This window comes from Oryx dammah, unplaced genomic scaffold (assembly GCF_014754425.2).
Source record: "Oryx dammah isolate SB20612 unplaced genomic scaffold, SCBI_Odam_1.1 HiC_scaffold_18, whole genome shotgun sequence".
Lineage (NCBI taxonomy): Eukaryota > Metazoa > Chordata > Mammalia > Artiodactyla > Bovidae > Oryx > Oryx dammah.
The window spans coordinates 66,686,525-66,709,240 of record NW_024070202.1 but is presented as its reverse complement, the minus strand read 5'-3'; the positions used below and the strand labels follow the sequence as shown (position 1 = coordinate 66,709,240).

Below are 22,716 nucleotides of genomic sequence, written 5' to 3'. Positions count from 1 at the left end.
CAGCAATCAGGGCAGGCAGCCCTGGACAGAGCTAGTGCACCATCAGCAATCAGGGCAGGCAGCCCTGGACAGAGCTAGTGCAGCGCAGTGGCAGCACTCCAGTTCCGGGGACACATCTGGCATGTAGGACAAATATCGAATGACTGTGTGACTTTTTCATGTCAGAATGGTCATTTCTGGGGCACAGAAGAGCAAGGTCTAGAAACAGTGCGACTACCCTTCTCAGAGATGCTTTCTGAACTCCCTTGGATTTACTGTTGATGTTGTCCTTCTTTTTATCCTTCTTAGAAAGCCCACTATACCAGATGTAAGAGAATAAGCTTACCCAGTCCATGCAAAATGTGTGCACCAATTCCCTATAAGAGGTCCCTCTTTTCAAGACAAAATGGAACTTCACAAGTTGTTAAATAAATGCCTGGGAAGCAGATGAGCATCTAACAGCTATGTTCCTTCCTTCTTTGTCAGCAAAATAGAAGCCTGGGGGGACTTCCCTGGTGGTCCAGTGGTTGAGAATCCCCCTCCCAGTGCAGGGGATGCAGGTTCAATCCCTGGGCAGGGAACTAAGATCCCACATGTCATGGGGCAACTAAGCCTGTGTGCCACAATTACTGAGCCTGCACTCTAGAGCCCACATTCCACAACTAGAGAGAAATGTGCAATGGAGACCCAGCACAGCCAACATTGTTTTAAAAACATAGAGGCTTGGATTTTACTTGAAAGCCTATCACTAACGGCTGCTATGGGCATATATCGAATATTTCTCTTGTTTGAACTGATGTAACTTTATTAACCAAAGTTTTGTGTAGAGGAAGGAGGGTTGCACTTTGAAGAAGAACTATTTTAAAACTGACAATTAATTTTAAAACTTTTTACATGAAAAAAATATATAAAACTTAAAATTTACCACTTTAACCATTTTTAAGCATACAGTTCAGTGGCATAAATACATTCACACTGTTATGCAACCATCACCACCAACCATCTCCAGGGATTTTTTGAAGAATCACTTGCACAAAAAAAAAAAAACCAAACTATGATTCCATCTTTAAAGTGCTGCCATAATACAACTGTTTACCTCCAAAAGTACACAAAGAATTTCCGACCACAGGAAACCAGTTCTCCCAACTAGTACTGCACATTTCTGTTATTCCCAGGTGGACAGTAAGTAAAAGAGGGATATTCTTAGGCCACTGCGTTTTGAACAACATCAAAAGTGGAGGCTTGCTTTCACTGGGTTTCGAGAGGCTGGCTGGAACAATTACCACCAGCATTCTAGCGAGGGCCTCAGGAGCCTGGGTTTCTGGAAGCGGACTAGCTGGAGAGGAGGAAAATGATGAGCTTGTTATCCGCTTTCCAGTCTCCTTCCTGGTGACCTCACCCGTGCCCGGGCCCCCACTCAGGCTCACCTCGTCACTCTCCAGGATGGCACGGGCCCACTCGTGCGCCTTGTACAGCTCGTGCCGGCGGTCTGGCTTCTCCTGGAACCGAGGCTCCTTTTTGGCAGGGTCGTCGTCCCCAAAACAGGGAGACTGTGCTTTGGGGACGGGTTTTACATCATCGACAAAAATGAAAGGCTTGAATATGGACCTGGAGAGAAAGGAGAGCGCTTCAGCCAAACCAGGTTCAGGGCCTGAGGACAGCAGACATTCCCAGGGGGGCGGTGGGGGCAGTCAGCTCACAGCAGGAGGCAGGCGGGTGCCTCCTGAGAGAGAGCGCCAACTGCATATTTTAGTGATTATTTTAATAAAACTAACTGCCAATTATAAGTTGCAAAGTGCTCTATTTACAGTGAGGAGACATCGACACAGACTAGCTTTGTTCTGGGAAGGCCATTTGAGAGCTCCTTTCAGCTCCATGAACACACACGGTGCTTTGAGGAAAGGGTGCAATGGGCCACCGATGTGAGTCAGTCTTTCGCCACCATGGACCACGGAACAAGGCCCCCTGGAAAGGCAGGGTCTGAGACCTCATCTGTTTTTTTTTTTAGGTTCTACCTTATTTGAAAATGTTTGGAATATCTCTGACAGACTCAAGGAGGGTACAGATGAAGATAGATGACCAAAACAGAACCCCAGGGGCCGCAGAGAGGGCACGCCATAGAGAACAGAAGTCTGGTTGTGTGAAAGGGCAGCCGAGGGCATAGTAGGCGGCTGAAGCAAGAACTCTTTGATTCGGCTCTTTTGGCACAAGGGGTGTAACTTTAGGGACACGGTTTTGTATGCGAGTGCCCATGTGTGTGTGCACATGTATGCGTGTGTATACCTGTGCAAACCTGGGGACAGAGCAACACACCCCTCCAAATGTGCACACACCCCGAAACAGCTGGGTGTCTAAGAAACTGTGTCTTGGGATTCTAGGCCGATGGGGTCTGTGGCGACCACAGCTGACTGAAACAGCAGGGAGAGAGCTTTACTCTCCCAGCTCTGCACCAAGAAAGAACACAGCTAGATCAAAGCAGTGTTCCAGGGGAGCACGGGACCTCTGGGTCCCGAGGGTGGCGTGTGTTCAATCACACCACGGGGGCACCTGCAAAAACAATCGCAGAGAATGAGACAAGTGTATGGCTTCGATTGGGGTTATTCTCTGTCCTCTTAACTTAGTGCACCCTGACCCACTCTGTGCCTTCAATGGGTGAGAAGTGAGCTGGGAAGTTGAATCCCTGAACCCCGAGGTCCCTGGGCTATCCAGTGTGCCACACATTTTCACATACACAACCATCTGCAAAGCGCTGGGAAACCATGACCCTTGCACCCAAACTGTGTCCTTGGACTTGAGCATCAGTATCACTCTCAGGCCCCACCCCCATCCTGCTGACTAGAACCTGCTTGTTAATGTCCCCAGGAGACTGATGACATCCAGGTCTAAGGAGCATAACCAAAGACAACAGTAAGCAGCAGCGAACCCTCAGATTAGTTTCCCTGAGGTTATCAAGGGCAAAGGACTCAGGTGAGAGAAAGACCGTGGTCACAGCATGAAAGATCCCACTCGTGTTAATTTCATTTGAATACTGAAAGCAGTTGCACCCTAAGCTTGTGAAGTGGGTGAAAACGAGTTTAGTTGCTCAGTTGTGTCCAACTTTTTGTGACCCCATGGACGGTATCCTGCCAGGCTCCTCTGTCCATGGGATTCTCCAGGCAAGAATACTGGAGAGGGTTGCCATGCCTTTCTCCAGGGAATCTTCCTGACCCAGGGATCGAACCCGAGTCTCCTGCATTGCAGGCAGATTCTTTACTGTCTGAGCCACCAGGGAGGCCATCAGTTAAAGTGGGTGGGACTGGTTAAGTGCTGGTCTCTGCAGGTGATGCAAACACATACAGGAAACTGGCTCTGTCCACCAAGAAGTATGAGGCACAGGCACATGGGCTGGGCCTAATTCCACAAGGCCACGTCCTCCCAAAATCCTTCCCTCCCTGAGTAACCAGGAGCTACCTGGTACAGAGGGAACACTCACTACCACTTGCGACTGCCTCCTGAAAACGCAGCACTTCTCTTCCCTCCTCCTGAATGTCAAGTGGGTGACTGCTGAAAGTGGAAGGAAACAATGCAAAAATTTTAAATGTCTACAGAATTTTGATCCCATGGAGTTGAATTCTCCAACTGGTCATTTAGTTGAGGGTATTTTGAGGGTTTACTGGAAGAGGGTAATGGATGGGGAGGGATAGAAGAGGTGGTGATAAGGTAGAGTCCAGCAGAGAGATATCCAGAAGTAACTGCCTCCGGGCACCTCTGGTTTCAGACAACACAGCAGCTTCACAGTAGGCAAACATCCTACCCTTCTGGGCCTGACAGCCCTCGGGATTTCCTGAAAAGTCAGTGCGCACACACTGTCTTCTAGCAGACTAGAAGCCTCCTACAGCCTCCTTGGCCTGCACTGAGATCTCCTGAGAGACCCTGCAGCCCAGAGCCTGCATTGTTCACACCTCCTCCCTAGGCCTGGCATTGCACAGAGAGGGGTCAGAACCAGGGCTCCTATGGGCTTGAGCCTGGACTTGGCGGTGAGGCTGGGGCAGGCTCAACCATGGTGAGTCAGAGGATCAGCAGTGTCCAGCAGAGCTGCTGAGGCTGAGCTGCCAAGGAGACCCCTTGGGACAGGGGTTCTCCCACTTCACATGGCCTCAGGCCCCACAGCCAGTGCTCACTTCTGTATCCCATACAATCCCCCGAACGGAACCTCTCTTTTCCACCTCTCCAAAGTCCTAGTGAGAGTCAGGTTTCACAGGCAAGCCTGTCATTTAATTTTTGGAACTCGGTGCTTTACTTACTATGCGGCTCAGGACCATCCTGAAACTGGCCCCATGGGAAGAACAGGGTCCTCCTGAGCAACTGCCCAGGTCTGCCTGCCTCACCACAGCAGGGCCGGGAATTAGGCTGGACTCCGAATGTGGGTCTGTGTCCCCTCTTGACCTCTGGCCAGCTGTGGGGCCCATCATTTTTCCTCTCTGTCTCTCAATGGGCTGCGATGATCTCTCCCTTTCAGCTGCTAAAGCTATTGTGCTATTTCTCTTTCTACGTCATGAGGCTTATGAACCTGTGCTTTCAAGAAGTTCATGGTAAGCACAGTTGTGGTCTTCTGCACCCAGTACACAAGATAACAGCAGAGTTAAAAAAAAAAAAAATCAAAACCCCCTGCCTGATGGAACCTCAAGCCGGTCCACACTCATTGGCATGTGGAGGTTAGTTTAATATCAGTGAGAGTGTCTGGTGGCATTTGTAAGACAAGAGGGACTATATGTTTATCCCTCCCATCCATCCATTTTAACTTTAAAAATAAGTAAGTTAATAATATGATGACGTTTCTGTAATATTCTAAAGCAGCCAAAGTCCTCCAATTTACTCAGCATCCTCAGCTGCTAAAAACATGAAGTATGTATTCGTCAGGTGGTTGTGTTCACTTGGCCGTGTCAACTCTTAGCGACGCCATGAACTGTAGCCTGCCAGGCTCCTCTGCCCATGGAATTTTCCAGGTTAAGAATACTGGAGTGGGTTGCCGTTTCCTCCTCCAGGGGATCTTTTTGACCCAAAGACTGAACCTGAGGCTCCTGCACTGGTAGCTGGATTATTTTACCGTCAAATGGTTAAAGGGAGATTCTTTTTTGAGACTGAATAAATAAAATTATTGTCATAATAAACTGCAATAATATACCAGAATGTGGGAATTATCTATAATTCCAACCTGATCACTTATGTCTATAGATCCAGAAAAGGACAACATGGAAAACTCAGTGGTTTCCAAATGTTTTGATTTCTTACCAAACATTACAGAAAATGACATTACAAATACAAGTAGGTGAGAAGATACTCTGACATTTTCCCAAAAGTGAACCTCAGATGGTAGCTTCTTAAATAACACTTGAATGAATGTATGTTCAGAGAGATGAGATGACTTGATCAAGGCCATATATCCAGCCAGCGGCAAAGCTGAACGGCCATGTGGGTCATGACCACCCCTCCCGGCACACCCAGCCACGGTGGGGCCCAGTTCATCACTCATACTGAACACCCCAAGAGCAGTTCATGGCTGACTCTGACACAGACCTCTAGTATGACTGGCCAGCTCACATTTCTTACTTCAAACATGGCTGTGTTCTTACCAATGATGCAGAAACTCCCAGAGTGATGGGCTTAACTTCTGCCCCAGAGTCCCTGGTGGATCTGCTCGCACAAAAACAGCAGCACAAAGGGCCCTGCTTGGATGAATCTGCTAAACTTTAAACCAATCTGATATAGGCCTGGAAGAACCAGTTTCCCTCAATTTCATGTGTCCCTCTGAACGGTTCATCCATGGGTCATCCCAGCTGGGCTGTGAATCACTTAAATCACATACATAGCTAAAGCCACATCTGGCTGAGAGCAGAACCTATCTGTGAAGGGCGTTTCCATTTAGAGGGAAAGAAAACTAGTACTTCTGGAGCCTGGGACACCCTTTGGACTGGATCCAGATAACCTGCGAGGTTTTAAAAAGTCAAAACCGTGGGGTGGGAGAGAGGAAAAAGATACTGTTGGGAGAGTTAGGAATGAAATCAAAGGGAGGGCTATTTTACACAAGGTTGTCAGCTGGGTGTCATCCATGCAGGCTGGGGCCTGTATTTACATAAACCACAGTGTCTGTAACATTATCTCCAATAATGAAAAGGTTCCACTTATCACTGACATTTGAATTAACCAGATGAGACAGCGCACACACACACACACACCCTGTATCCCAGAGGAAGCAAACACCACACACACACACACACACCCACACCTACCCTGTATCCCTTGCATCTCTACACACACACACACACCCACCCTGTATCCCTTGCATCTCTACACACACACACACACACACACACACACCCTGTATCCCTTGCATCTCTACACACAGACGCACACACACCCCTGTATCCCTTGCATCTCTCCAAACACCATATACACACAGACACACAGACACAGACACAGACACACACACACAGAGACACACCCCGGTATCCCTTGCATCTTTCGAAACACCACACACACACACCCCTGGTATCCCTTGCATCTCTCCAGTTCCCTGCCATAAAGTAGGTCAAAGACCCTCTTTTCCTAGAACTTCCTCCCTATTTTCTGTTTTCCAGGCTGAATTACATGGCCTAATGCAATTAAAGAAATGGGTTGGGAAATAGCCTTCTAATATTTAAAATGGAAACACTTTTAATTCTTTCCTCCACTTATTTATCCTCCTGTATCTTGAATATTCGTGTTTTCTCAGATGTGAGAGCTTCTAAGTAATGGAAGCAATAAGCCCTAATTCATAGTGTCTGCTGATTTCCACAATGTAAACACACTCACTGGGGCCCCTCTCAAGCTACCCGTGTGACATTACTGAACACAGGGTTGGGCAGACATGACATCATCAGCTCTCACAAACTCCAACACAACAATGGAACCTGGAAATTACACTGTCTCAAAATGCAAAGCTACCTCTCTGCTCTTTCCCTTCCCAATCCTTCATACCAATGAAGCTTTAACAGATACTGGCTTCCACGAAGCAAATGGTTAGAACTGGTGCACTAGAGCCAATCAGTGTCACTATATGGATGATCGAGGCACCAGCTGACTCATCAGAATATATTACATGATGGAATTTGCCTACTCAATAAAATTAAAGTTCTTCTGCATCTCCCTCTATCTCTCAAAATCTGCCTCCAACTTTCAAACTTACATAATACCTGGTACAAATCAGGAGGGAGAGAAAGGAGGGAAGGAGGAAGAAAAAAGGGGACTATGAGAACAAGCTATTTTGAGAAAAGGATCTATAATTAATATAATGAGCAAAGAGCCAAGAAGTGCTGAAGCAGACAGAACAAAGTAAGATCATGTCCATCGGTTTCTAACATTAATTGGGAGGATAAATAACAGTCTTCTTTGAGCATAATCTTCTGCAAGGCCACTGCTCTGAAACTATTTCCTGCAAACATCTCTCTAATGTTTGTGCCATTAGTAGAAGCCGGCTAAAATTTCCCTAATTTTATTACCTAAAACCCAAGAGTAGGTAATTATGCTTCCTGCTGACAAAATACAAAATAGTGAGGATGCCCAATTACAAAGAAACATTGAAATGTTGAATAGGAGAAAAAAAAATTTATGACAGTTCTCTAGTCACAGTAGGCAATGTCGTTCATTTAACCATAGATGATAAAAATGAATGTCTTCCAGGAAGCTCTTAATAGCCTTTAAGGTCTTTTCAATTAATTTAACCATGAATAATTTTCTTTTAAAATTACTTGAAATTTTCACTTTTAGATATTAGAAAGCTATTTTTCAGTGCATTTTCAGAATTGCACTGGGCTGTGTCCTATTGCCTAGGAATCAGAATTACTTTATCTTCACATCCGGGCACCACAAAGCTCTCTTCTAAGCACAGCTGGAGCAGGTGTCTGAGAAGTCAGGAACCAAGGGGGCTGTTGTGGTCACTCTTCAGCTCAACCCACTCCTTCAAAGGCTCCTTTCCCGGAAGTACAATGTCTAAAGACCTTGACAGGATGTTCCAGACAGACTCTGAAAGCCTACACACGTATCCCTGTGGGCCAGCACAGAGTGCTCACAAAAGCAACCAGCAAGCAAGGTCAGCATCCACACAGGAGAGGAAGGACGAGCCCCAGATCTGATCGACCGAAAAGGGGGGTGGGAGTGGGGTCACAGAACCAGGCATTCCTAACGAGGAGATCAAATCAAGATAAAGAAGCCAGAGGCAAACAAGAGGCGTGTCCTGAGAGGCTGCCTGGAATACTGCTGAGTGGGTGAGGCTCCTGGTTAGAGGCCAGCAGAGGGCCCACGCTGGCCTTGGGAGGTACTGGGGGAGTGGGGAGACGGATGGAGACTCAAACTATAAAAGGATGCACAGCTGCAAGGGGTGCCATGCTGGCTCATGCCTCTGCCTTTGCACATGCTGTTCGCTCCCACCCAGAATGTCATTCCCTCTTTCAGCACCTAACAAACCCCTCTTCTCACGACACCAGTGCTCAAGAGTTCTTCCTCTGTGAAGTTTCGCCTTCACTGCCTTCTTTGTGCCACCTCTTATCTTGTAAACAGTTAGTCTCTAGCATGCAATAAGCATAATATTTGGTACACAGCAGGTACCTAACAACTGCTTACTGAATGAATAAATGAGTGAATGAAAGACTAAGGATAGTTTATACAGGATTTAATAGGTCCTACTAGAAAGATCTACTTATATTGGGACAGGGAGGCCAAAGAGTCAGGGAAGGAACTTGGCTTCTTCCCTGAGTCATCTAAGACACAGTCCCTAGCTGGGCACTGCCATTGCCTGTATTCCTGAAACAACAAGAGGAGAGTAAGTATTTTCAGCTGGAAAGGGAATGAAATCAAACAGCTACAGATTCCCTGGTAGCAGAGTCAAAGGTTTGACACCCGATACTCTAATGATGATCAGCCAGTGGAACACGTGAAAAACACCAGAGATCCTACTGGAATGGGCAGTCTTCTAGAGCCTGAGGAATCAGACTTAGGAATCAGACTTACTAGACAGACTCCTAAGCCCACCTTAAAATTCCTGACACAAAAGGTTTGGGTTAAGACATCTGTATTTTTCAAAAACTCCCCTCAAGTGATTCTGATCATTTAGAAGTCACGATGGTTGTGTCTAAGTTACCAATGGCATGATCTTGGTGTGCAGGACTGAAAGTTACTGAGAAGGGCTGCTGTCTGCCAGGTAGACCAGAGATAGTCTAAAATAATAGCTAAACCTGTTATGCATTTACTTGGATTATCTCATTTAATCCTCCCAACAAGCATAAAAAAGTACGGTCTGGGATTATGCCCATTGTATACGACAGACACAAGCTTAGAGAAGTTAAGGGACTTACTGGCTATTAATACTAAGTGACAGAGGTGGGATTAAACTTCAAGTGGTTTATTCTAGAGGCCACAAGCCCTTTGCTGAGGTGTGTGGGCAGGAAGCAATGCCCTAAAACACAATGTCTTAGAGAAGAGGCCAGTGCCCTTGAAGTGGCTGCAATGTACCTTGTCTCTGGGCCATTTTGTCCTCTAACTCACAGCAACTTGTGCTTCTGATCAATCCTGAGTTTTCCTGTTATCTCTTCTGTCTCACTGAGTTTTATTTATCTTTGCATCCCTCATATACAGCACACAATGCCTGGCCCATAATATATATTAATAAATGTTGAATTTAAAACAATTTGACTCCATGATTGTGATGAACACTACGTGATAAAAGCCAAGAACTTCCCTTTTTCACTGCTCTTGTACTGCACTGGCCATGGTGATACTGAAAAATGTGACTATATAGGGAAGGGCAGGAACTCAGGGTGTGATTACTGGGTGAGCTCTCAGGGGAAGCACTTGCCAGCTGTGTGACTATGTCTCGGACCAACCTGGAAGGATCTGGGGTCCCAGTGAAGTAGTGGACGCATGGCGAGCTTCTGCTCTGAGGCAGGACCGACACGATGCTGGCTGTGGTGAGGAAAGACTCAGAATCCACGCAGACTCCACTGGCTTTGTCCCGTAGGACATCAATCATGGTTTGCACAGTGATGCTTTCTGTAAAGAAAAAAGAGGGAGGAGGCAAGCGGCTAACCAAAATCCATTAGTTATTTCCCTTCTGAGTAACAGAACCCCTGAAATTACAGCTGGGAACAGAACAGCCCTACTTTAGGTGTGATCACAGGATAGATTTTGACCAATGAGAGGTAAGCAGAAATGATGTGTGCAACTCGCCCATCACATCCATAAAAAGGAATGCTTGCCCTTCATTCTTTTCCCTCCTTTCCTGCTGGCTGGGAGATGCCAGTGAGTGGACCACAAAAGAAAGTCACATGTGGAGCTAAAGTAACCCACCCACCCTGGACTGTCTATATACATTTGGACTAGGAGAGAGAAATAAAGGTGCATTTTATAAAACCACATTATTTGGGGGTCTTTTTATTACAGCACTTAGCAATTCCTCAACTAGTACAATATGCAACAGAATGATATTCATAAGAAAGTATACAATCTATGCAGAGCACCAAGCGAGCTCTCTGGTATAATCCTGCTGGTTAGAGTTAATATTATATCTAGGGAATGACCTCTCCACAGTGGGAAATATACACAGAGAAGTCTTTCAAATATTGAGAACCATAAGGACTATTGGCTCTGACTTCAGATAAAGAGACTAACAAATCTCTCACTACATAGGATTCTGGTTCTTCACTTTCTCCCTCTGTTGGTAATTCATTAAAATGGTATTTTTTCAATCTGTATTCAAAGATCAAATCAAAGCAACACATGGGGAAAAGGTACCTTAAACTTTGCTACCACAACTCATATCCTCTTTGTAAATATCTCCATGGATAATACATTGCACCTAAAAATATTAATGACAAATCCCCACGTTCTTCAACTATACAGGGTTCAAACTTCCTCCCTGTCTCATAAATGAATCTATTGATTTAAACCAGGATCTGACAGATTGATAATGTCTCTTAAAACTCTTTTAACCACTGCCTCTCATTTTCCTCCCTTGCATTTTATTTGCTCGGCCATTTCTCCTGAGTCTCCCATACTCTGGACTTTTTAAGCTGCACTTTGCAGATGGTGTTATTAATATTCTCCTCCATCCTCTGAATTTCTGGCAAACTAGTAGCTAGATCCAGAAGCTACATCAGGTGAATGTTTGATATTTTAGGCAGGACTACTTTACAATTGGTATTATATATTATACTTTCACCAAGTTAGATTTTTTCAATTAAAAACTGTAGTTTTTTATAAGATTCTCATTTTTAAATACTTTCTTACCTTTCTACCCAGAATATATTAATAAAGTTTATAGCAAAAGTCCTAAAGTGTTCTTCTAGATTAAGAGTCAGCCAATTTTTTCTTTAAGAACCAGACAGGAAACAGTTTAGCCTTATGGGTCCTATAGGGCTTCCCAGATGACTCAGTGGTAAAGAATCTGCCTGCCAATGCAGGAGACTCATGAGACGCGTGTTCAATCCCTTGGCCAGGAAGATCCCCTAGAAGACGAAATGGTAACCCCACTCCAGTATTCTTGCCTGGAGAATCCCATGGACAGAGGAGCCTGCCAGGCTACAGTCCGTGGGGTCGCAAAGAGTTGGACATGACTGAGCACAGACACACACACACACACAAAGACACGGGCTCTATAATCTCTGCTGGACTTGCTGCAACTCTGCCACACAGCATGGAAGTGGTCATAAACAACAGGAAAATAAACAGGTGTGGCTGTGTTCCAGGGAAATTTTACTTACAAAACAGGCATCTACCAACAGGTCAACTCCTATTCTAAATCACCAAAGGCTTGACTCACAAAACACATGTCTCACCAGCAAATATAAAATGTGGCCATTGTGGTTTATAGGGAAGGGTTTTCCACTTTGGCACAAAAGTAACAAGCTACCAGTCACCACATTTACCTAAAAATGGATTCTGGCTAAGTCAATATCGGGTGGGAAATAGAGGGCTCATGAAAGGAATTCAACAATTTGACTCAACAAGTGTTCATGGAACAAAGGGCCGTAACAGGCATCACAAGGGGATCCTAAGGTGAATAAAAGATAGCACCTCTTATGTCAAGACTCAGCAGGCTAATGAAACAGAAGATATACAAAGAAGATACGTCAAATGTACAAATGCTGAGGTATAAGCAAGGCTGCACTAAGTGTTTCAAAGACAAGCATAGTGACATCAGCATTTAAAGGAGAAATGGGAGCAGGAAACGTCCATGGATAAAAGAGTGTCATGTAAAAATAAATACGAGTTGTGGTCATATGACTGCACAGCAAGGACTTTAGCACAAGTCAGTTTTCGTATACAGGACAAGGTCTGTTCTCCACTTTTCCTCTTTGCTTATTCTCCTAAGTTCACACAAGGTCTCTGAAACAGCTGCAAGACAAACGGTATGAGACAGAGAACTGTAAGGAACACCCCAACTCACCTTCTTGCTTTTCTAAGGTGTCTCTGCCTGAACAGCAAGTTAAATGGTCATCAGCTGGAGAAAAAACTTCAGAGAAATTAAACTCGTCTTCTCCTGTCCACCAACCTTGACTCTGAGCATAACTCCTGAGTTCCGGATGCTCTGCGTCGATTTTAGTCGTGAGCGAAAGCTGATTGCAAATGCACTTGACTCCCTCTGTAAAGAGTACAAAGTCCAGCTATTTAGAAATAGACTTATAAAGACTTTATCAAGAAATGGACATTACAGGCCAGCTCTCCCCTGCAACTTGACTCTAACTATATGGAAGAATCAATTCCATTTCTGAAGAGAGAAACATAAGGTCCTTGGGCTTCTTTTAAGATCTCCTAGAAGGTTTGAGCAGCCCTGACACATTTTATCACGTTTTCTATGAGTGAGTCACTTGACCTGACAAACTAAACCCCAAGTGTTTACTACCCACGAGAAAAGTGAAAGGTTCTTTGAAAGAGGCTCTGTGCTGCTAACAAGACTCACAGATGTCACAGCTCCGGACATTTCTCCTCACCAGGTTAGTCTCGCTTAACTACTACCCTCTGCTCAAATCTATATATATGTTTGTTTTTTTTTTTAACTTTAAAATATGGTACTTCTTCATTCAGAGTTTTTCAGGCCCCAACATTTAGAAAAACACAGTGACCCTCATAATGAATTATTTATTTATTTAGGCCACACTGTGCGGCTTGTAGGATCTTAGTAACCTAACCAGGGATTGAACCTAGGTACCTGGTGATGACAGAATGGAGTCCCAACCACTGGACCACCAGGGAATTCCCGATAATGAATTGTTTTAAAATAATGCAATGTATGTGCAAATATGTGTGTATCTGGGTGCCCAGAAATGAGGAGCACATTAGAGCCTGCAGATGTAGCACTGAGAGGGTCTTAAGTCCAGGCACCATGGCCTTAGCTCTTCCTGTCCTTGAAACTCCCCACCAGCCACCCCCACTCACCTGTGATTTTCTCCGCAGCCCAGTACTTCCCTACAGTCTCCAGCACCCAGGCCTCCTCACGGTCCACGATCAGATATGCACTTTGGAAGCTGTGGCAGGAGTTTGCATCTTCATAATAATTCCCACCCTGTCCATGTTCTTCCAACAAGGCGACGATGACATCTAAGGCTTCTTTAGCTGTTGCCCCTCTCTCTAAACCAAGCCTGAAGTAAGAAGACCAGAAGCACACCTCTGTCATTTCACACCATCTTATTATTAGCACAGGTATCAAAGGTTGGGACCAAGCTGAGTTATGAAGAATGCTGATGTGCATAACCATGTTAAATAGTCAGGCTGATACGCAAACAGAGAAACAGCGTTTGAACTCACGATTCATGGCAGACATTCCATTCAGAATCATGGGGGCGTTTTCTGTCTTCGGTCATGCCCTTTCCACACAGTCAGGAGCCCAGTGGCTTCCTCTCTCGAAAGGAAGCATGGCTGTTTCTCTTTTTCTAACTCTGACTCCCCTGAAGCTGGCCAGCTTTGTAGAAGACCTTAACAAGAGAATCTCTCTGTGGCTTGTTCTCCCTCCTGCCTCTGAGCAAAAGGAAACCTCTGCCCAGTCCAACCCTGACCTTTATGATTCTACACCAGGTATTCGGGTTAGTAACAGAAGTGCTCTATAGCCAGCCACTGTCCTCTGTGAATGTAATTCACCCACCATCTCCTTAGGAATGGGCGGCTGGTTAGGACAAGACCAGTCCTTTTTCTACATACTTCTCCTACCTAACAGCCCCCCCTCCACTGGTGTGACTTACAGCTTCAGTCATTCAAAAGGACAAACTTCTTCCAAAGCGAAACAGCCATCTCCTCCCAGCCCTTCTAATGAAGGGACTCCTTAAAGAGGCCACAGAGACCACCCTCTACGGAACTTGAGCCTGCGTGCTTGCATGCGAAGTCCCTTCAGTCGTGTCTGACTCTTTGTGATCCCAGGGACTGTAGCCCCCCAGGCTCCTCTGTCCATGGGATCCTCCAGGCAAGAATACTGGAGTGGGCTGCCATTCCCTCCTCCAGGGGATCTTCCCACAGGGGTGGAACCCACACATCTTATGTCTCCTGCATGGGCAGGCGGGTTCTTTACCACTAGCGCCACCTGGGAAGCCGTGTAACTTGAGCAAGTTATATCATATATTCAAACTTCAGTTTTATGCCACCAGTAAAATGAGCACCTACATCACTGAGTACTAGGCAGATGGGTTTTATGAGATAATGAACAGGAAAATACAAGGCATCGGCACCAGGGACCAAGCAGGTGATGAAGCTTTCAGACACAGCAGACTGTGGCAGAAAAACAAATGACTCACAGATAAAGGGGCCTCACTTCTAATCCTGCTTCTGTTATCCACCAGGAGTAACCCTTTCGAACCTTTATTGTCTTGTCTGTAAAGTGAAAAACAGTACTGTTTCCCCCTCAGGCTGATTTGAAAGAGAAGGGCACGTAATGGGTGCTCAGTAAATTTCTATTCATTCATCTCTCCATTCAAATTGTAATGTTGGTGACAGAAGCGTGGAGTCTCAGAACAGAGGCAATGGAACCCTACTAAGATGGCAGCAGAGGCCAGTTCTGGGTGAGTTTTCAACTTGAGATGCAATTACTATTAAAATTCACCCAGTTTGATTCTTCCTGCAGGGACATTGCACTGTGCTGCCAGGGAGATGAACAGATAATGGGACTCCATGATCCGGATTTATCTTTGCAACAGGCTTATTTTCAGAGATAATTATATACCAATTCATTTGGCATTTCTCAATTTAAGCTTATTTAGGAAGCCTTGATGACAAGGCAATGCTTTGAGAAGCTGAAGCCTTAGGGGAGTCATATAAGAAAAAATTCATTAGAAGATGGAAGTAGTGGACTCTTCTGTTGGTCCGTGTCATCTTCTCCAAAAAGGAGTAGAGATAGATAAGCACTCACCTCATCTCAAAGGTCCAGAGCGAACAAGTGTGCTGCAAGTACCTCTCACAGCCAAGAGCTGGCCACACAGGAGGGCCCCTTCCTGCTTTCCACAGGTCCCTGGTGGCTCCTGGTCATTCTAGGCAGAATGCACCTGGGGCCTCTGCAGGGCCCCACTTACCCGTGCAAACAGGCACTGGGAAGAGCCTGTGAATACTGAGCCAGGGACAGCAAGGTCACTTTTGGCAGCTGTGACTTCTCTTTCGCAGTTTTTCTTTTAAAGATTTAAAAACAAAAAAAATTTTTTTGAAGTGGACTATTTTTAAAGTCTTTGTTGAATTTGTTACAGTATTGCTTTTGCTTTTTTTTTTTTTGGCCCCAAGGCATGTGGGATCGTAGCTCCCTAACTAGGGATGGAACCGTGGCCCCTGCCCTGGAAGGCAAAGTCCTAACCACTGGACCGCCAGGAAGGCCCTCTTTTGCAGTTTCTAACTTACTCTCCTACTGCTCTGCCCGTTTGCACCCCACACTGACTTTGGTGCCTTCTGCAGTGTCTGAAGGAGGGCCTCTGCACTCATCCACAGACATGATTCTGATTAAACCCCTCACGCCAGGACCATGGGGAAAGGATCCCCATTTGTCCCACCTGACCATTCCCAGGTGGTCTCCCTGCCATGGGCCAAGAATAGGACCGCTGGCAAAGCTGTGGATGACAGAGGGTCGCATCCTCTCCACCTGAGATCCAGAGGTGCATCTGTACCTCTGGATCCAGGCCCACAAGTCACCCACCACCAAGAGGCCTATTTTAAAGCCTTTCCCAACATTTCCCCTCCTAGATGAGGCGCATTCATGTGATGCCAATGCAAACAGGGACTTTCTGGTCTCCACGCCTGCTTTCACTTTGGCTGCTATACCTCCGTCATGGGCTTGACTGGAGCAGGAAAAGGATTGAAACTTACTGTGCCAACAGTTAACTATCAATCAACTGTTAGAGTCTCGCTCTGACATCTACCTTCAGCATAACTCAAATCCTTCTGAAATGTGCGCCTGGTCAGGTTATTCTGGGTCTTGGAGTTAGATGCTCCCAAATTCAAATCCTTATTTTTTATGGAAAATTCTGGAGGAAATGCCTATTTGGGGCCAATGACTTTCTCACCAGTATGTCGAACTCACTGTGTCCTTTCTGGAAAGGTGAACACAGCTCACCAAGGAAGATGAGCACCCTCCGCACTCCCCTGCTGCACGCTCCCATGTTTAGGAACACTGCTCGCTTGTCTTCTTGATCCCTATGCTTCCACTGATTGGGAAAACCCTTGGGCCACTGTATCCCAATTAAGGTGAAACATGAAGGTTCCCAGGTGGCACAGTGGTGAAGAAGCCACCTGGCAACGCAGGAGACTCAAGGGATGCGGGTTCCATCCCTTGGTCAGGAAGATCCCCTGGAGTAGGAAATGGCAACCCGTTCCAGTATCCCTACCTGGGAAATTCCATGGACAGAGGAGCCTGGCAGGCGGCAGTCCATGGGGCTGCAAAGAGTCGGACACGACCGAGCACACACATGCAAGTTATAATCAGATTTCCTGTAAACATACAATCACTGCCCTAGAGAAAGTCATAAAAATAAGTCAATCCCCCTCCCCTTTTAGGAATGAGCCTATACAGATGCAGACGCAAATCACCTTTCTTATTCCCTACAAATCAAGGGGTCCGCAAGGCCTCGCTTGGTTCACTGTTCTTTGGTTATCAAAAGGTTCCCAGCTTCTAGCCAGAGGGATGAAAGCAGGAGGGGGAAAGTGGATGTTAATGGCTGCACTGATTTAGAAGAAAGGTGTGTGAAACCTTTTGACAGGGCTCCATCTCCTGGTATCCAGAGCTTCCTGGCTCCTGGAGAGAAGTAACCTGCACTCTAGTATGGAGGCAGCCTCCCTGAGAGGGCAGGCACCCTACACCAGGCTCTGTGGAAGCCTCAGGCAAGTCCCTTAATCTCCCTAAGCCTCTGTTTCCTGTCTACCAAACAGAAGAAGCCACACCCACTTCACCAGATGGTGGTGAGAGTTAAATGAAATATTCTCTGCAAAACTCATTACCCAATAGTGTTGGGGAAATAGTAACTCTTATTTCCACAGGTTCTTTCCTCCTATAGACACTGGTTAGTGTGTGTGCTCAGTAGTACTCAACTCTTTGCAACCCCAAGGACTGCAGCCCACCAGGCTCCTCTATCCAGGGGATTCTCCAGGCAATAATGGGGTGGGTTGTCATTTCCTACTCTAGAGGGTCCTCCCGACCCAGAAATTGAACCTGTGTCTCCTACATTGGCAGGCGGATTCTTTACACTGCGCCACCTAAAAAGAGCAAAACCAACATTGGCTGAATCTCCTTTCAAATCACCAGTGAGTCCTCACACTCACCAAAAACACCAGGAAGAACTGTCTTATATAAGAGATTCAAATCACCTTTTTACCTCACTGCTCTCTGGCGTCTATTTCTGCCCTGCTTCTGACTTAAATAAACTGTTCCTTTGTGTGCTCTCCCATACCTTGTGCTGTGTCTCTAACAATAAATTTGGTAGCTGTTTTACAGTTTTTGTCAGGAAGATTCCCCTATACGAGGAAATGGCAACCCACTCCATTATTCTTGTCTGGAAAATCTGGGCAGAGGAGCCTGGTGGGGTCCAAGGGGTCACAAAGAGTTGGACATGACTGAGCATGCACACACTCCAGCCCCTAAGTCCCTCTGAAAACATGTGGAGCTACAGCACCCATCGGTTGGGAGGCACTTAGACGTTGATCTAGGAGGCCTTCTGGCTCAGGGGTCACTTTTAGGATTGAGTTGGTATGGAATGGCCCCTCAGTATCTGACTGTGTGTGACTGAACTGATCATAGCTGGTGTAAAGCTGAGACCCTGAACTCACAAAGAGCCACTCAAGGTGCAGATAGCACAGCAGGGTCCTCTTCACACGCCTGTCTTTGTATTGTAATAGCTGGTCATGGGTAGCCAGGAAAGGAGTTGAAGCTAAATGACTACAATTAAACTTACCCTGTCATCTACTCCCAACATGTGTTACTGTCCCAGACCTTGGTAACTATCACAACCTCAATTACATGCTAAATATATCTTCTTTGTCTACATCCCTGGGCCTTGTAGACCCAGGTGAAATGCATCTCCTTGAAGCATTCCTAACAGATGCAGCCCATTATCATCTCTGAACATCCAGCAGCGTTTGCTGAGAGCCTGGGATTCTGTGCTATTTAGGTGGCTAAAAATCTCCAGTTGCCTTAAGACACATTTCTCCTCCTGTCATCTTAAATTGGCCTAAAATCTTACATTGCTCAATTTTCTGTCCTCTCCGTGCAAACAGACTAAGATCTCTTTGAAGTGTCTGAGCTTCTTTATGTGCCTACAGAGTCTAACACAAAGCACATATTCAATAACTCTGGTTGTCTTACAGGTTAATGAACTTGAAAAGATACGTCAGAAGCACTGAAGAAAAAAAAACCATTCTTTTCTGTCATTCCTTAGAAATCAACTGTTTAAATGGTGATATTTGCCAGTTCCATTAATCCCCTCCACGAAGACAATGATAACTCAAAATGCAAGGTTGTAAATGAGGCATAAAAGGGGCATTATTTTCCATTGCTAACTCTTCATTTTCAGGATTTCTCTTAAACATGGAGGTAAAACTACTGGGACAGCTGTCAAAACATAAGCTGAAAAACGTGTTATTCTCTCCATTGCACTCTGTTGATCAAGAGAGAACTCATTATAAATATGAGGCTTTTTCCTTCTTTTCTCCAGCTCAGGGGACCTGCTCCTTCTGAGTTTATAATAACCAGGAATAGTAGGGAAGGGTGAGGAAGGCATAAAGGCAACATGGCATCAAAAAAGTGACGCAAACTGACCTGTCCACCAGGTGAAAGAAGCTATGGGCCACAGACGTCTTTGTGTAGATGTGCAATTTCTCCCTGCAAAACCTATAAAACGTAAAAACCTCCATTCCTTTTTGTAGGATGTCTCCTTTGGGAAGCTCTAGAGGTCATCCAATTCAGGACTCACACTGAACAAATGATGGGCACAGATACTAATGGTGTTTCCACACTGAAAACCAAGACCTCCAGCTCCCAGCCCAGTCCCCCTTCAACCATACCATGAGTCCATTGCATTTCACTATTTCAGGAAAAAAAGAAACTACTTCAGAATGTCGTTTCATTCCTGCCACTTTCTACTGTAGTCATTCTTTCCAAACTTGGCCACTGATCAGCTGCTGCACACCAGGGACATGGCCCTAGTGCTTGTGACACAGTAGTGAACAAGCCAGCGGAGACCTCCCTCTTGCCAAGCTTACACGTCCGCCTCTGCGCTTCACTAACGCCTTAAACATGAATGCATTACCCTGTGGCTGGGAGGGGAGAGAAAGAGAGAAAAGAGGACAGAGACATAGAGGGGAAAGGAGGGAAGCGGTTTCTGTTCTTTCTTCCTTTATATTTTATGTGTTATATATATTTTTTTTCTATTACTTTTATATATTAGATATATTTCAAAGACCATAAAATTGACCCATTTAAAAGTGTCATTGAATGATCTTTAGTATCTTCATAAAGCTGTGCAACTATCACCATAATCTAAGTTTAAAACATTTCAAACACCCCAAAAAGAAGCCCCATACCCATTAGGAATCCCTCTCTATCCCCCACTCCAACCCCAGGAGATCACTTTCTGCTTCTATGAATTTGCCTATTCTGGATATTTCATGTAACTAGAATCATGTAATATGTGACCTTTTGTGTCTGGCTTCTTTCACTTAATATAATGTTTTCAAGTATAGCAGGTATCAGCACTTGATTTTTTTTTTTATTTCTGAATAATATTCCATTGTAATCTACTCTTTTTTCCACCACCTCAAAATTTGCATCAAAAGGCGTAAGTCTTCTTTGGAAGGAGTGCATAACAAAGTATGAGGTTTGAGAGAGAGAAAGCCCATCGCCACCCCAACCTGTTTTGAGCGGTTGTCTCTAAGAGCCACCGTGCAGTACCTGACCAGATCCATCCCCAGTAAGGCTTCCGTCTCAGCAGCTGGTTCTCTGGCATTGATGGCTTCGTTGGCAATGCACACTCCATGTTCATTGGCTCCCATTTCTGCCCCCCAAAGCCACGCAGGTCTGCTTATCACAATTGCATGGGTCCTGGGAACTTGGTTGATTGAAATGTAAGTGCACTAAAAAATGAAGACAGGAGAAAGAAAGGGCCATTATCTGTCAGCTACCACTTAGTTTTCACCTTGGTACTTACATTAAAGCACCACATCCATTACAAACAGAGCCGAGAAATAAAAGGCCTTGGGAACACCCAGACTTAAAAGACACCGCACATCTCGAAGCAGCTCAAAGGTTTCCACGGTGAGTTTCAGTCTTGCCACTCACTCAGTTTCCAATCTCTTTAGTTCATGCCAATCAGTGCATAATGAAGACATCTATAGTGGCAGTCTATTTTCATGTACCAGGTACTGAGCTGGTCTCTGCCCTGAATATTCTATCTGGTCATTTCAAAATGCATAGATGGCCACCAGCATTTCAAACAAGCATACCTATTTATTTGCAAAACTCCTTCTAGATTAGTGGTTTTCAAACTCTGTAAAAGTTACAGAGCTCTATCTGTAAAGGAAGTTCTACTTAGATGCCTAACATAGAAAGCAGATAAAAAGGAAGATGCTTTGTCTGCAGAACAGAGGTCCCTTAAGCTTCCTGCAATGACCCCCAGCTCCTTAGAACATAGTTTGACAACCTACATGATTGCTCTAGTGGTACAAAAGATAAAAACATAGTGATACTTCACATTTCACTAATGCATTAAGCGTACACTCTCTTATCCACTATGCTTCCCAGTCTGCCCCATTTGATCCCCACACTAAGCCCATGAGGACCCAGTCCCAGAAAGGCTTTTTTTGAACTCCTTTTACAACTGTGGTACACGCCACTTAGAGCTGTGTCTTACCTCCTCCAGTCCCACGCCTGTTCTTCCATTCACCTCAATACACTTTGACCAGTTCTATTGTCTTCATGTTTTGGGGTAAAAGTTTGCATGGAGGAAGGATCCTGAGGCTAAAAATACTTGGAAAGAAATAACTTGATCTAGATTAGCTCATTCCTTTCCAAGTAAAGACACAGCAGCCTGGAAAGCACTCAGAGCCTTCCCCTCCCCACAACTGGGCCCCTAGGAGACTCCACTGGAGCAGCAGGAAAAGCACTAAGCTAGGCTGGCCGCGGGGCCTCCTGACACTGATATTCTAGTATCTATGACACCCTCTTCCCGAGAAGGCTGCGGAACTCAGGGCTTTAAATTATACAGGGCTTTTTAGCTGTCAGGGGAGAACTCTATCAGCCGCAGCATCCATTTACATTTTAAACTGGGCATCTGAAAGCACTGGATCAACTGCAGCCTTAGATCTCTTTTTTTGATTCAACACCCAGTTATATTTCTGAATGCAGCCCAGAAAGCTATTCTGCATTGATTTTCCATAATCTCTAAACCCCAGGTAAGAGCTGAAATGCACACTCACTGGTCACATGACATCTGTATCTTCACAATCCACATTAGGTATCGCTCTGCCCTGGGATAATGTTATTTCACTTGATAACTATTTGTAAACTGAAAGCTAAACTCAGAGGTTGTCAAGAGACCCTTGCGTTTTTCATGGCAAACTGATAATAAAATACACTCTTGCAATGTCTTCCCCTATTCAGTTCCCTATGGTTATTTATTTTTTTAAAAAATGATCCTTTGACAACAAAAACTGGCCAAAGCACTAAACAAACTATGATCCTCTGTGCTCTTCTACATGGAACTGAGGTATATATGTTAGAATTGTCTTAGTTCATGCAAAAAGCAGTCCAGACATTGATCAACATTTTCCAAAACCCCTGCACCCACTGAGGTCGAGTGACAAATTCTGTCTGGAAAAGACTGACTAAATAGGGAAGGAATCTTAACTTCCTAAGCACAGATTTATTATAAATTTTTTTTAAGGACAGGAAAAAAGCAAAAATAGGAAATGAGCTTATTTATTTGTCCTCAAATTCGTGTTTACACCTTCATTCCCATTTCATCAATTATCTACAGAGCACCAGCCACACACAAGGCATCTTGTGCAAAGTGCTGCCGGCAGATAAGTCAGTGAGGGGCCCAGTCCCTGTCCCTTCAGTTGGCAAAGGAGAAGGCACACACACAAATGACCAAGACCACCGGCAAACTTAAGGCGTGTCTGCTTAACAGGCACTGCATCTCCCCCTCCTCCCACCTTATGAAAACTGAAAGTCCCCAGTCATGTCCAATTCTTTGTGACCCCATGGACTATACTGTC

The 22,716-nt window shown here is 45.2% G+C and overlaps 1 protein-coding gene across 2 annotated transcripts in view; it reads right to left on the bottom strand.

Annotated features, from left to right (window-relative positions):
• Window positions 1-22,716, bottom strand: part of SCRN1 (secernin 1) — a 65,316-nt gene that overhangs the window by 5,199 nt on the left and 37,401 nt on the right. For both annotated transcript variants that reach the window (XM_040259708.1, XM_040259707.1), the window contains exons 3-7: window positions 20,393-20,574; window positions 13,426-13,628; window positions 12,437-12,631; window positions 9,876-10,041; window positions 1,407-1,587 (exon numbers count right to left, since the gene is read on the bottom strand). In XM_040259708.1, coding sequence (XP_040115642.1) covers window positions 1,407-1,587; window positions 9,876-10,041; window positions 12,437-12,631; window positions 13,426-13,628; window positions 20,393-20,574 — 927 coding nt within the window. The remainder of the gene's footprint in view (window positions 1-1,406; window positions 1,588-9,875; window positions 10,042-12,436; window positions 12,632-13,425; window positions 13,629-20,392; window positions 20,575-22,716) is intronic.